The sequence below is a fragment of the Sebastes umbrosus genome, chromosome 4 (genome assembly GCF_015220745.1).
Source record: "Sebastes umbrosus isolate fSebUmb1 chromosome 4, fSebUmb1.pri, whole genome shotgun sequence".
Lineage (NCBI taxonomy): Eukaryota > Metazoa > Chordata > Actinopteri > Perciformes > Sebastidae > Sebastes > Sebastes umbrosus.
In genome coordinates, this window is record NC_051272.1 from 7,250,194 (window position 1) to 7,264,771 (window position 14,578).

At 40.5% G+C, this 14,578-nt stretch overlaps 1 protein-coding gene across 2 annotated transcripts in view; it reads left to right on the forward strand.

The window, feature by feature from the left end:
* The window catches only part of lrriq1 (leucine-rich repeats and IQ motif containing 1), a 46,892-nt gene that overhangs the window by 11,008 nt on the left and 21,306 nt on the right, over positions 1–14,578 (forward strand). For both annotated transcript variants that reach the window (XM_037768655.1, XM_037768656.1), the window contains 6 exons: positions 77–204; positions 384–457; positions 888–981; positions 5,383–5,562; positions 10,321–10,776; positions 12,453–12,636. In XM_037768655.1, coding sequence (XP_037624583.1) covers positions 77–204; positions 384–457; positions 888–981; positions 5,383–5,562; positions 10,321–10,776; positions 12,453–12,636 — 1,116 coding nt within the window. The remainder of the gene's footprint in view (positions 1–76; positions 205–383; positions 458–887; positions 982–5,382; positions 5,563–10,320; positions 10,777–12,452; positions 12,637–14,578) is intronic.

Genomic DNA, 14,578 nt, shown 5'->3' on the forward strand with positions numbered 1-14,578 from the left:
AGCAGTAGTAGAAAGTTAGTGTAACCCCACAGCGTGACCAGCGTTAACTGACAGCTTCACCCTGTTTTTCCATCAGCCCCCCAGTCTGAACAACCAGGTCCTCCTCAGAGAGCTGCATCTGGACGACAACAGCATCTCCTCCCTGCAGGGCCTCACTGCCTGCTGGCTTCCCCTCATGCAACACCTCTCTGTGGCCCAAAACAGGTATGTTCCTCCAGTCCTACGTTTTTTTCTTCCCCCACCCCCCCCCTCCTAATACAATTTTATTAGATTTTTTATACAATTACATTAACAGCAACATCAGTTTAACAGCAACATGAATTTGATCTTAACATATTGTGTAGCTTTAGAGAGTGATTACAATGTGTCTCTGTGTGTCCTAGATTAATCCAGCTGCCCTCCATGTCTGATTCTGTGTCTCTTTCAAATCTGGATCTTCGATTCAACTGCCTGTCAGGTAACAGATTGTCTCGATTAAACAGACCATATAAATCCCATTTCCTCAGCATAAAGGCATACGTACCTCTACTGTGCATGTAATGTGGACAAATTCAAAACCTCTGTTGTTTCAGCCTCTTTCTGCTGACTTTATCTTTCCAGTCCTTTACTCCCACTCAGCCACAGATTGATTTCACTTAACAAAAAAGTTACAAGAGCTATAATTTCACATGCACCAAACCTTTTAAGCATAAACACTTCCATCTATTTTATGATGCATTCATATTGGCCATGGAAATAAGATGCATAAGTTCACAAATCTGTGGAACACATCTCTATTTATTTCATCCAGTCGATGTAGCTCTGCATAACTAGATGAGACGCTGGTGAGAGTGAAGAATAGACTGAAAAATAGACATTGACAAGTTGTTTTTTCACTTCTCTCTCAGAGCTCCAGAACGTGTGTGAGAGTATGGAGGGATGTCTATTCCTGCGAGAGGTCCACCTCACAGGGAATCCTCTTCAGCAGGAGAGTGGCTGGAGGTAAGGCGAGGGCTTGGTGGTGGAGTTAGAGCAAATTACTTGGGCTACTTTACTTTTACTATGATCTAAATTCACTGTTTTCTAATGTGGATGCATCTGCTTGTAAGACGAATCAGTGCTATTGTATTGAGCTGATTTGAATGTGTCGTATACTCTCGTTGACACACAGTTTCACATCAAGATAACGTACAGTAATTAGAAATTTCCGTTTCTGGAAATTCTTTGGACAAAAGTTTCAGTTTCTGCTTCCTTTGCTGTGAAATATCTCTCGCTGTGATGGACGTTCAAAGAAACATACCAGTGAAAAGCTACTATTTCTTTATCACAAATTCGGTCTACTGGCTCAGGTAGTCTAAACATTCCAGCAGAACACAGGCCTTCCTGTCCACTTCCCAGGATTAGCACTGTGATCCGCGTCCGCTATTAGATTACTGCGACGCGCCACCGACATCTGCGCTTACGTACGCCACACTAAGGGCTCGTAATCACCCCAAATATTGATACAACAGAAAAATCAATTATCTTTTCAGTGTCAATTTGCTCATTCACTTATCGTGCCTAAATATTTTACTGAAGTTAAGGCAGTTGCAGTGAGTTTATATGAAAAATATGCAATGGCCGCTCGTATCCTTCATGCTTCTATTGGCCCGTCACGAGCAATGATGTCAGCTGTTACAGGTTTCACAAAGTTGTTTGGCTCCTCAGAGCTACTCACACCCATTTAGTAAAACAAAAATATGAAAAACTATACTTCGCTTGCCCCTCCAAATAGCCCATTATGTTTCAGTTTAGAAAATTTGTTTATTTATAACATCATAACTGAGAATGTCAGTTGCACATAAACCATTCCAGCCTTTTGTACTACTTCTGATTTTTATTTGTAGATTTTCTTGCTTCATGGGTTATTCTATGTCTGAAAAACATCCTAAAAACAGGGGTTACTTGTGGACATTTTTCCCAACCTTAAGCCTTAACTGAACCTTAATATTTCATTGAACTTTACCTAACCTCCAATGCCAACATTGGAATTAACCCTCTGTATTTCCACCCTCATGCCCTGGCCCTTTCATCCCAAGCCAGTGATAACACCGGTTAAATTAAAGCACCAAAAGGCAAAGCGCTAAGAGTTACACTCCCTGTATAGGCAGCCCCTGATCCAGGAGACGTGGAAGAAGAAAACACTGGGCCTGATTAATCAGGGCCACTTTAAGAGCATGTGCTTTGGAGGAAGTCTTCACTAAATGAAATACGGACTTGTGCTCATACGGGCTGGAGAAGGAGGATGAAGGAATGTGAGCCAAGAACCGTGTTGCCCTCAGAAAGGAGGATGAAATTTATAACAATTTAGGAAAAGTTTAAGTCCAAGTATACTCAATGTAGATATAGAAAGAGATTCATAGCATTTAAATTGTGAAGCTCCATCTTTTGAAGAATAGAGTTTCATTTATTTGATTGAATTTAAACAGTCTTTACAAATACACAGTTTGGTCCAACAAAAAAAAAAATGCTTTATGCTTCAAAAAAATAATAAAAACTGTTGAGTGTATTGCAGAGGTTATCACTAGGGATGCACTGATACCGATACTGGATCTGATATTGATATTGATGATATCTGATACTGAGTCAAATAGCTGGATCAGGTATCGGTGGCAATGGGGCTGATCTATTCAATTCAACTATATATTTATATACTATATACATCATATATTGTAAATTTAATTACAATTTTGACCAATTTGTTTTTAGCATTAAAAAGGTTTACACTTGAATGTAATCCTGTTAATTTTGAAGAATTTTTTTATCAAGTTGTTGTTGTACGATTTATTATTTTAATGATAAAGAACAATTAAATAAATGTATATCTATGTATTTATTGGTAACATTTTGTTTTACAAAGTTAGGAAAGCAATGTTTAAGTCAGGCCTGATGATGCCTTACACGTAAAAGAATGATCCCAGTCACTTCCACACAGTGAGGCATATAGCTTATTAATTAAACACTGGTATCAGATCGGTACTCGGTATCAGCCGATACCAAAAGCCCAGGTATCGGTATTGGGACTGAAAAAGTTGCATCGGTGCATCCCGAGTTATCACAGTACAGAGAGAGTCGTTTTTCTGAAAACCCCCCAATTATTTAATGAGAATCATCCATTGTAAAAATCCACAACTGGTGGCATCCAATTATTTGTACGTAGGTCTACTCTCCCAAGTGTGTCTAAGTGGCGTCCATCCTTGAATTGAATTACATTCCCCACCTCAACGAGCTCATGTAACCGTCAAAAGGTCCTATTTGGGTTCGGAGCTTCACTTGAAGACAGCCAGCCAGACAGTATGCCCGAAGGGCTGGAATCTAATCCCGGTCTGTGTCGGAGAGCCCAAGTGGGCCACATCAAAAACCGTATCCCTCTGACAGTGCACAGATCTCTTCCTTTGCGGTCATGTCTTTGTCTCAGAGACGGGAAAACTGTGCATGCTATCAGAATACAGTATGAACCATTTATACGGGTTTAAATCCTCTGCAAGGGTCTGAAGAAAAGGGTTTAATATCCGTACCTGAATCAAAAGAAATATTATTTCACCATCAGTCTTTTTTTCTGTATTTGATCCTTTGCTCTCTGCATCATTTTTATTAGCTGTACAGTCTGTAGTTATGGTACATAGAAAAATCCATTATAGCCATGGATTGCTAAAACATCTTGTGATATCTATGTATATAAAATAAAAAATGCTCAAATATTCACAAAAACACACAGGTTTTATCCTCCTCTGGTTAGACCAGATTTAAGAGCATACGGTGCTCTGGGAATAGATGTTGAAAAAAAAAAAAAAACAGTTGCTCAAAATGTTTTAAAAAATCGACTTTGTAGCCTGAAGGCTTGCATTTTTTACGGGTTTTATTGTTGCTGTTCCCCAGTGTCCTGTAGAGTTTCCAGCTCCACATTTTCCCACTGAACACAGACCACATTTGGCCTCCGCTAGTGGATGCTCTGAGTCTGTTTCTCTGGCAGATAGTTGGGATTCCTCTGCGTGGACATCCTTAGCCTCAGGCAGCAGTTACCTCTCCCCCAGACTCACAGCCGCTCAGGGCTCTCCTCCACTTCCAAGGCTCATACTACCTAACATATGCCATGGGTAGAGTTCCTTTAACTGCACTTTTAGAAAACAATATAAAGTTAACAATTGCATTAACTGTCTCAAAACCTATTCACTGTAAATAGATTAGTCCAGAGGACAAAATGTACAGTGTAGTCAGCATGCAGAACAGCATGTACGATGAGTGGCCTCAGTGGGAACCGAAACAGTCTCCTCAAACTCTTATTTGTCAAACTAAACAGAGAACCCTTCAGTATTAGAGAAACGTTTTACCCCTTGAGCGATACAGACAGAAATCTGGGTTTACAATGATTCCTTGGTAAAAGATTTTTCTCTCTAACTTGAGTCTCATTTTGAAAATTTCTCTTTTTCGTGTTCTGTTCATGCCGCAATCAAAAGCCTTCATCGTCTTTGACTATACTGTTGTTTATACGAACTGTAGGACTCACCAAGCTGATTGTATTCAGTGCAGTCGGGAAGAGTGTATTCAAATGCTGTGTTATTATGTAGAACAATAGCAGCAATAGTATAGTTGTTTAAACAAGTCTGAAATGTGATGTGAATATAAAAATGTCTTAGTAGATGATAGATTTAAATATATGTCTATAATTCTTTCATCTAAATTTTTCAAATAAGTGCAGTATTGTCCAGTGCTGCAACCAATATGATAGCTGATATGGTTTTATTTTTTATTTTAATATTTTTATTTAAATAAATGTATTAATGATATGAACCACATTGGTCTTGTGTGTTGGTTAAATACAATATTTAAAAAAAAATATACAAAAAAAGTTTTCCATTCAAGTGCGCTACTTATACTATAAGATTTTTTGTTGATATTATAGTGAGTACTATATACCCACAAAATGACCATTTATATATCAATTAATCACGGCGTGTTACCTTGAATTCTTGAAGAAAACTGAGAAAGGTCTTGATGAATTGAAGTAAATGGGGGGCTGCGTTTAACAACAGCAAAACTATATCAAAATGTCAAAAAGTGTAATTTATCCAGTCGTATGCTCAGGCCTCAAACCTTACTATTTAAAACACTCTGGACTCGCTGACGGATGTTTTGATATGGTTTTGCTGTTGTTAAACGTGGTCCCCATTTACTTCAATTTATCAAGACTTTTCTCAGCTTTTGGATTCTCCGTTCACCTTGGAGGCATGCGAGAAAAACAAACTTTTCTTCAAGAATTCAAGGTAACATGGGGTGAGTAACTGATATAGAAATGGTCATTTTGTGGGTGAATTATTCCTTTAATGTCCTCTGATATTTCATCCAGTTTGCTCTCCTTTTCAGATCCACTCTGCAGAAAGCAGTGCCTGGCCTGAGGGCCATAGATGAGCAGAAGACAGACTCTTTTCTAACGCCCCCTGCTGTTCAACAGGTCAGCCTGGCCTCAGGCAGCTTCCTAACGTTCTGTCAGGCTCAGCTTCAGCAGACTCGGGATTTACAGCAGCAGCACAGCAGGGAGCTCAGGTTGGAGACAAATGACTGACTGCATGTGTAGATGGACTGTTGGTGTGCTGTGTGTCTAGTGTGGATGAGCGCAGGTCTTACCAGTGGTCAGAGAAAGTGGTTGGATAGGCATCCTTTCTAGAACTATCATGGATCCATCAATCAGAATTATTTGCCAAGTACATACAAACCTACATACATACATATAAGGAATTTGACTCCAGACAAATAAAGGTGAGGAATAGACAGGACTGTTATATACAAAAGTAGTGAAAAAATAGGTGTATCTATAAATATTATATATGCATAAAAAGCACCAATGACCAACAATAAAATAAGAAATGAAATAAAACGTCTATATACAAGTCAAGTGTTCTGTAAGTTGTAAACAATACAAATAGAGCAAAGAAATAAATACTGGGAGGATAAGAATGGACTGGATGATTATGTACAGTATGTGCATGTATACATGTCTATATACTGTATGTACAGTGAGCAGGATTTGGGACAAAACCAATCTGTGATGCTTATTGTTAACTCAGATAACCTCTAATTTCCTCTAATACTGACACCAGGGAAGTTTGGGGAGTTTCCATTACGTCATCTGTGTTGGTAAACTGAAATGTTGAGATTTCTGAAGCAGCTCATGGGAAGGAAGGAGGGGACTGCTCAGCTCAGATTTGTTCATTCAAATTTGGCTTGGAGGTGTCTTAATAGAAAAAAGGGTAATGAATGCACCATGTGCTGTAGTTCCAGTGTCACTTTTTCCCTTTTATCTAACTTGTCACTAAACTCTGTGGCAAATAATTATTAATTCCAAACCAAATTACGTAAAAATGCGGAAAATTACCAGAAAATCGTAATTTCTTTAAAGTTTTCCTCAGCAAAAATACGTTTGTTCAATGGGTACTGTACTGTATGTTAGATTAATTTAACTTTTTAAGGAAAAGAGAGAAAAAAAAGGAATGAAACATGCAGCGGAGAGGTGAAAACCTAAAGGGATTATAACACACTTGAAAAGAAAAAATGGAATCAAATGGCAAACCAGAGTAAAAATTGGACGATATAAATGAGTGCAAACCTATTTACAAGAGGTCATATTACACGTTTCATCTTGTGCTGATCAGCCCGTCAGACAGACAGACATGAGGAATGTCAGCTATCCTCTTGTTATGTCTCATACATAGGGCGTAGTGAGCCTAAAGACAACGTCCATCTATTTTCATAAGTCCTTCGATGTCACTGGCCTCTGCACACATTGACACTCCCATGCGAGACGGACCACCAACACTTAAAACAGTGGTCAACTCTCTGCTTATCTTCATGACCCTTCCAAATTACACAGCACAAAAGATGAAACGTGGCTGCGGCTACCCGTGCGGGTCACACTGAGGACTCCTATGGCTTGGGGGGTTAGCGTGGCGCTCCCTTTGCTTCACCCCTCGCTGTGTGCCCTCTACCCCCCTGGCCTCTGGACAATGAGACATTCTGCGGGCTTAGTAAGGACCAACACAGCCATTTAACCCCTGGCCTGACCTTGTGTCTGACTGAGGTTTAGAGGAGGTGAGAAGAGTGCCACACGCCGGTCCACCGGTGACTGTAAGGTGGGACACCATGGGGTTTATCAGGGGTTTGGTTTCACAACTTTTCTCTACAGGGAGTAGAGTGGAGGCTGAATCCTCTGTTCCTCACAAAATGCCTCTATTTTATACCTACGATGTACTTTTTATGAATTTTGCTGAGCAACTAAAGTCTCTCTCTCTTAATACAAACACAGAGGTTTAAGAAAAACAAGTATTTCTGTGTCCTAGAGAGCATGTAGGATAGAGAAAGGAAAGGGAAAAAAAAATCTTGCTTCTTCTTACTTCTTTTTCTCCTGGCTATGTTCTTTATTCTCCTTGCGTTCTTCCAAACAGCTCAAATGTCTCTTAGAGACAAGCTGGAGGGGTAATGCAGCAGAATAGATTGAATCTTTAATGCTCTCTTCGACATTCATCAAGGAAGGTAATAGAATAGGGGAGTAATATTCCAGGAAAAAACTTAGACTTTCCAAGATAAAGGTTGTTAATTTAAAAGAAACAAAACTGGGAAAAATAGTCCTTTTTTCAAGGAACCACATCGCTTCACTTTGCAAGTTTGGATCAATTTCATCACACCACAGACGCAACTGCTTGCCATGTATTATGCATGCAATGGATGACTTAATCACATTATATTTCGCAATCGTATTCAGCAATAACTAAATGCTTGTGATTTTACCACAGAATCTCCATACTATCATGAGCATCCGGACTCTGAAGAGATATTACCGTAAATTGAGCCTATTCAGAAAAAAATACTGATTTGGATGAGATGATAGCTTTTGTGAACTACAATGCAATGGACAGATGCAAGGATATCTCCATGTACCATACTGTTGCACCTCCTCACTAACATGTGCATGTGGAATCCCCTGTTTAACGGTGGCGTCTGTGGTGTGATGAGGTTGATCCAACCTTGCAAAGTGAAGTGATGTGGTTCCTTGACAAAAAACAAATTATTTTCTGTTTTTTTTCACGCAAATGTATGACTTAATAATCTCAGAGAATATTCAAGTTTTTTTCACCTAAATTTGTGAGTTTTTTCTTGTAAATTTACCACTTTAATTTCACGGAATATCTACGTTTTTTTCTCGTAAATTTACAATTTTAATCTCGGAAATTCTGAGTGATTTCTCTGAATATTACCATCCTTCCCTGACTACGTAAATATTATTATATTTTAGCTGTCATACATCACAGATGTCGCATATTGCCGTGGTTTAGAAACCAGGTTTAGAAAGAATAATCCTATTAAACCTATTAAAACTTGCCTTTTCCTGGATGTTTGTCATTACAAAGCGAAATGTTATTGTTGATCTAAGACAGAACGTAACACTCGTCTCTGGCATGAATGTCTAATGCGGTACACACCCACCCCAACCTCCCCGCTCTTACTTTCCACCTCACTACATAAACAGCACCATACTTCCTGCACTGCTACTGAACATTAACACTGCATTTAATTTATGCCCTGCAAATCATTTAATGTGATAATACTATCTTAAAACAATACTCACATGCCCATATGCACATTGAAAGAGTCATCACGGTTACAATGCAAGGGATGGGGATCAAAATTCATAGACCCTGTTCTGTGTGAAGATGCATTTCAAAGTTCAGCTGAAACTAATACGTGGCTGCAGCAGTCTGAGTCAGACAAATCAAGTGACTAAGCAACAATCTTAACATATTTTTGCTTTTAGTCTCTAAAGCTTCACGTGCCACCACTTTTTAGTCATCTTGGTGAGCTAGCGTCTATCTGGTCTATTCCTGGTCTATCCTGAAGTTGATGTAAACAGCATCTGTACAGAAGAACAAGAAGCAGATCCAATCTGCAATAAATAACACACTAAATCCATTATACTTTGGCACAGGCTTTGTCTCGACCTTTGCTTGTCTTCAGTTTCTTGCAGTAGTTATAGCAGCTATGACGCCTGCTTGGAGCACCCATATGACATAGCCCCAGTAAATGCTAGAGCCCCCAAGTGTCCTAAAATATAGTTGAAAAGACAATAGGGATTTTGGTGTTGTGTTGGTGCTGTCAAAAACATTTTATATTGCAGCTTTAGCATTATAAAACATGTTTTGGTCAGTTCTGCTCTCTTATATCAGTGGTATACATGTTGATGGTGACCCTGGAGTGAACCAGCAGGTACCGGGGAGAGGGGGTCAGTGGGGTCACAATCCTCTTGGACCCCGCGACTGCCCTCTGTCTTGTCCCACTGAGAGCGAAGAGCTAGGTCTTTGTAGAGCAGAAGCTGTACTACCTAAGGCTACTGGCCCTGCAGACCGGCTGGGCACTGGAGCGTCTCTGCCCCCTCGGGGTTGAAGACACGGAGGGGAGCAGAGCCAAGCATTGCTAATAGATTAATTAAGTTTCCATTGAGGTGGCTTTGTAGTCCGTTTATCCCCTCAATGAAAGAGTCATTATGTGGTATTAGGGCACACACAGAGCAGGCAGGCAACTCAAACACACACACACACACACACACACACACACACACACACACACACACAGTTCAATCACTTTACCTCAGATGAACTGGTCCAGAATAAAAACTAAATATTAGCAAAGTCTGATATTCCATTACATTTACTTTTATATCTTTCTTTGCAGCAGAAGTGATTGAATTTCTCAGGAAATTAAAAATGCTGAATTAAGCTTCTCTAATACTATTTAATAACAGCATGCTCCAAACTAAATCTAAACGTCTTTTGAATGATTACAACTCACAATGCCACTGACAATTATTTTTAAGAAATAAATATTTATAGAGTAGAAATCATTTTTAGAAACAAAACATTTTTCTTTGTACTGTAGGCAGGGTGATTAAATCCGAACTGTACAGAATCCACCTCATACAGGTTGTAACGAGGCTGTTTCCCAGATCCAATGATCCACAGCTCTGAGATGATTTACTAATATTAGTTGTCCCAATGAATTTTCCAGTGTCAAACTTATCACAGAAACAGAAATCAATGTAAAATCTATTTAAATCTAGCATGGACATCCTTACATTGAATAAAAGCTTTTAAACTGGAACTCCAAATATATATATCTACGGTTACGTTTATGCAGCATTGGTGAAATCTCATGTTTAGTACACTAATGTTTAATCAGTGCTGCCATTCTAAAGAGATTCTAAAAAGAGTGATCATCCACACCTGATACAGTGTGTCTTTGTGTGTATGTTCACAGTAATGCCTCATCTTCCCTGGATGCTGTAAAGACCTCCTGCCGTCACTTCACTGAGGCCCTGCAGCTCGCTAAGGACCAGAGATTTGCCCATGAATATGGTGACACCTCTGTGGCTGACAAACACAGGGCTGCAGGCCAAACAACACCTGAGGAAACACTTGACATGGATAGTACCAATGCTGAGAAGCGTACTGAGCGCCCAGAAATGGAATCCACCGGAAAAGTTCAACCAGTTCTTCCAAACAGGGACAGATGCAGCTACTGGACCTTTGAGAAGTCAGCTGCAGAGAGTTGGCATGACACATTCAACACTGTTACAACAGGTCCAACGAAAGGGCCATTAGCTAGAAAAGCTAACTCTGGCGATGTTCACTCCTCTGCAACAAAAATAAAAACAACTCTCTACAATCTTGAAATGGCACCTGTGTCCAGCCATCAAGACCTGGACCTCCAAAAGTAAGTCACCAAATGTTCTGAGTCAATAAGACATTTCACCTTGTCTCAGTAGGAAAAGCAAATGATGAAATTAATGATGGCTGAATTCCATTTAGCTGTTTTGATTTCAGGTTTCTGGTATTGTGCGTGGCTATTAAATGAAGACTGGGACACGGGTGCTGTGTCTCAATTAGGATACTTCTGTTTGTACATTTCCCGGTAGTACACTGTGGACACTATGTCCTTACTTGAATTTCGACAGGGTAGTGTTGTCTCAAATTGCACACGGCTGTTATGCACTCACTTGAAGCTCGGTAGATCAGCTGGTGATAGTCAGCCACGGACATCACGCCACATCAGCCGTAATTCAATTCAGATGGATAAATTAACCCAATAATGGCTTCTGTCCAACTACAGTTTAGTGGCACTTAGTGAAAAAAAACCACATGTATAAGTTACATTTGTATAGTTTGGAGTTTTCACAAGTTTGAAATAGGTTGGTGGCCCCTCCGCTTCCGCTACGTAGCACAGATGATGACCCTTGAGGTTGAGAAGTGTCCAGCGTTTCACACTCAACGTTTTGAACGTTATGAGTTCAACATCTGGGTACTTACAGTGCACTGCAATTTGCCATACTTCTCAGTGTGAATGCACTCAAAATAGCAAGTTTAAGTACGTAAGTACGCAAATTGAGACACAGAAGGGGTCTTTGACATCATGGGAGCTATGGGGTGTGACACAGCTCAGGTGTCCTTTGGGTGCGCTTGGCCAGACAGAACTTTTTTGGTACGCTCGAATGGATGGTGGCCAATATACAATAGAACATTTTCAAATGGAAAACATTTGTTTATGGTCTTTTGTTAAAGATCTTTTCAGTAATGCAGAATTGTAATTCTGACCTATAAAGTAGGCTACTATTGACACCCTCCCTGTAGACGCCTCGGTGAAACAAATCAATCATCCTCATGTTCTATGATCGTGTGCCAGCTATCGAGCCTTTCGGCAAGTGCAGACCAGATTTGACCGCGCATGTGTTGTACCCCAATGATATGACGTCATATGCAGCCGGGACATCTCCTCTGTGTAGCCTCCTTGGTATCGTGCATGCTGGCTCACTGTCAGGAACACTTGAATAGAACAGAGCCATCGTTAGTGTTATTAGTAACACCTGTGCTTTTCCTACAACGACAAGTCCAACTGTGAAAAAGGCCTATAGTGTCCACTTCTGTGCATCCAACACTACGCTGTTGACAACAGATCAGTGAGTGTTTGTAATGAAAGCCTCCAAATTCTTTCATGCAACATAAGTGGACTCTGCTGACTTAAAGCAAACACACTCTTTTTTTTATATACTTCTTTTTATAGCAGCTCAGCGTTTTATTAGTTTCTGCTGCAGAGCATTTGTCATCATCGGAGCCTCCTCTCTGTGATTTACAGCAGAAGATGTTGAACATCTTATTCATTTTAACACGCAGCTTCATCATTAACACCGCGCTATCTGTGGGAGGACCATAGATCTTTGATATGAAGGATGGGCTCTGGACGGGCTGGAACTCTCCAGAGTCCTGCTCTCCAGATGTCTGCTCACAAATAAATTCACGTTTTTTGAAAGACGAAGGTGCTATGACATCATGTATATCCCTCACTTTGTGTGTGTGTGTGTATTTGTCTGTGTGTGTGTGTTCTTTTTGGAGCAGCACAGCAGCAGTCGTGATTCAGCAGCTGTGGAGGAAATATAGACAGAAATGTGGGAACATCAGCAGCTTTTCCACAGCTGAGGAGGGAGGAGGAAGAGGAGGAGATGGAGGAAAGCCAGAGTCAGGACCTTCCTATAATAACGGCAGCGTTATTGGCCGGGATTATGCTGCAACTGTCATCCAGGTAAAACTGTTGGAATTTTGTCAGACATTTCTGACCTTTCTTGTTTGACTTACTGTACAGGAGGTAAAGTCCAACAAGTGGAGTCAGGCTATAATTAAAGGGTATCTTCAGTATTTTCCAGCCTGGACCCTATTTCCCTATTTTTAGGGAGTGAGCTGTAACCGGCAGCCACAAAACGAGCTGCGAGGGCAAGTAAGCAGCGTCAATGTAACAATACGTCCACTAAAAGTGCTTGTTTCTGTCACTGACAGTGTCTGATAAGTGTCTGACAACATTATGGAAAGGACCCTACAGAGAAATAGAAAAACTGGAAACTCCAGAGAAATTTAGATAACACAAACTCTGCCCGGCTGGACAGAGACTTCTCCTTGAGCGAGACTCTTTCCATAATGTCAGACACTTATAATAACAATCACAGCCTGTCATCGCAAAAACAAGCACTTTTAGTGGACGTAAATGACAGTGCCAGCTTGCCCCGATAGCATCATATTGCAGCCTGTGAGCAGCTGCCGTCTACAGCGCTCTCCCTCAATACTGGACCAATTTCAGAAATGGTTGTCAGTCAATTGTTAGTCAGTTAGACACAAAAGCATGGGGAAATATGGTCCAGATTAGGGTCCAAATTTCCAACGACTTCATGTGTTCGTTGCCTTTGTTACATAGAAAACATACCTACGTAGCTGACGTGGTATTTTTTGTCATTTGCCCATTTTTGCAACATCCTCCACCAGACCAATTTCCGTCCGGTGTTATTTTGAAAGGACACTGTTACTATACGTACAGGAACTTCCTTCCAAACTTTCTTTTGTTTAGTATAGCAGCTACATTAGAAAACAACTATCCAGTCAGAGTAGAGTATGTAAAATGATGTGCCCAACACAACATTCCCACACAGCATGAGAGGTGGTGCAACGGTTCAACAAGCCCATGGTTCGGTTTGTACGTCATTGAACGGTTCGAACTAGTAAATACCCCACTCAAGGATTTTGAGGCTTTTACGCTGTCTTAAAAATGGCGGTTGCTAACAAGTGGTTAAATGAGACTACAAAACGTCATCACGCCGAACACTAGTCCGCCTTTAGCCTTGTGGTGTAGCGACTGTGGTGTAGTTTGTTTATAGCCTAACGTTAGCTTTTTATTTCTGGCGATTGCATTCACACTTCAAAAATCATAAAAGTGGTGTCCATCTGTGGAGATTATCTTGCTGAACAAAACATGTAAGTATCATAAACGTTTGTCTGCCACAGAGCTTATTTTCTGCAATAATCAAATATCCAATGGAAAAATCCCATTGGCTTTTTGACGAGGGAACCAGAGCAATGTTAACATCCGGGTTGGCCTACAAAAATACGTCGTCCCTGCACCACTTTATTAAGAACCTTCAACTAGAATCCTCCAGTATTGTGACTGGACACTGAAGTCACTTTCACTCAGTGAATATCTAAAAATGTCCATTTTCACCCTTGCTCATCCATCTTCAGGCCTCATACGTGCTATGGAGGCTTATTTGGCTAATCCTCTGTATATAGGTGTAAGCTGCTGTTCTGAAAAACATGCTACTCAACACTTCTCCCAAATCCCTTTCTCAACACAAAAAGTGTTTGATGAGTCCTTTAGGGCTCTCTAAGGGAGAAGGTGGGGTAGTGGTGTAGTAGAATAGGGGGGGTACAGAGTGATTAATCAGATTCCAAAGAAGTGCGGTAGTAAGACTTCTAGGATTCCTGCTCGGCTCTACTTGAAGTGAAGTGTGCCCCCCGCAGCCCGCTGGGAATTGCAGGATTTAGAGGCTCACTGGAGCTCCATTTGTCTCGGACCCCGGAGTCACGCAGAGTTCAGACAGCAGAACACTCAGCAATTAAAAGAGAGGTTAACATGTTTTATCTCTCTAATGGGATAACACACAATATTTACGTTTGTCTCATGATTCATGGAGCTTTTTTTT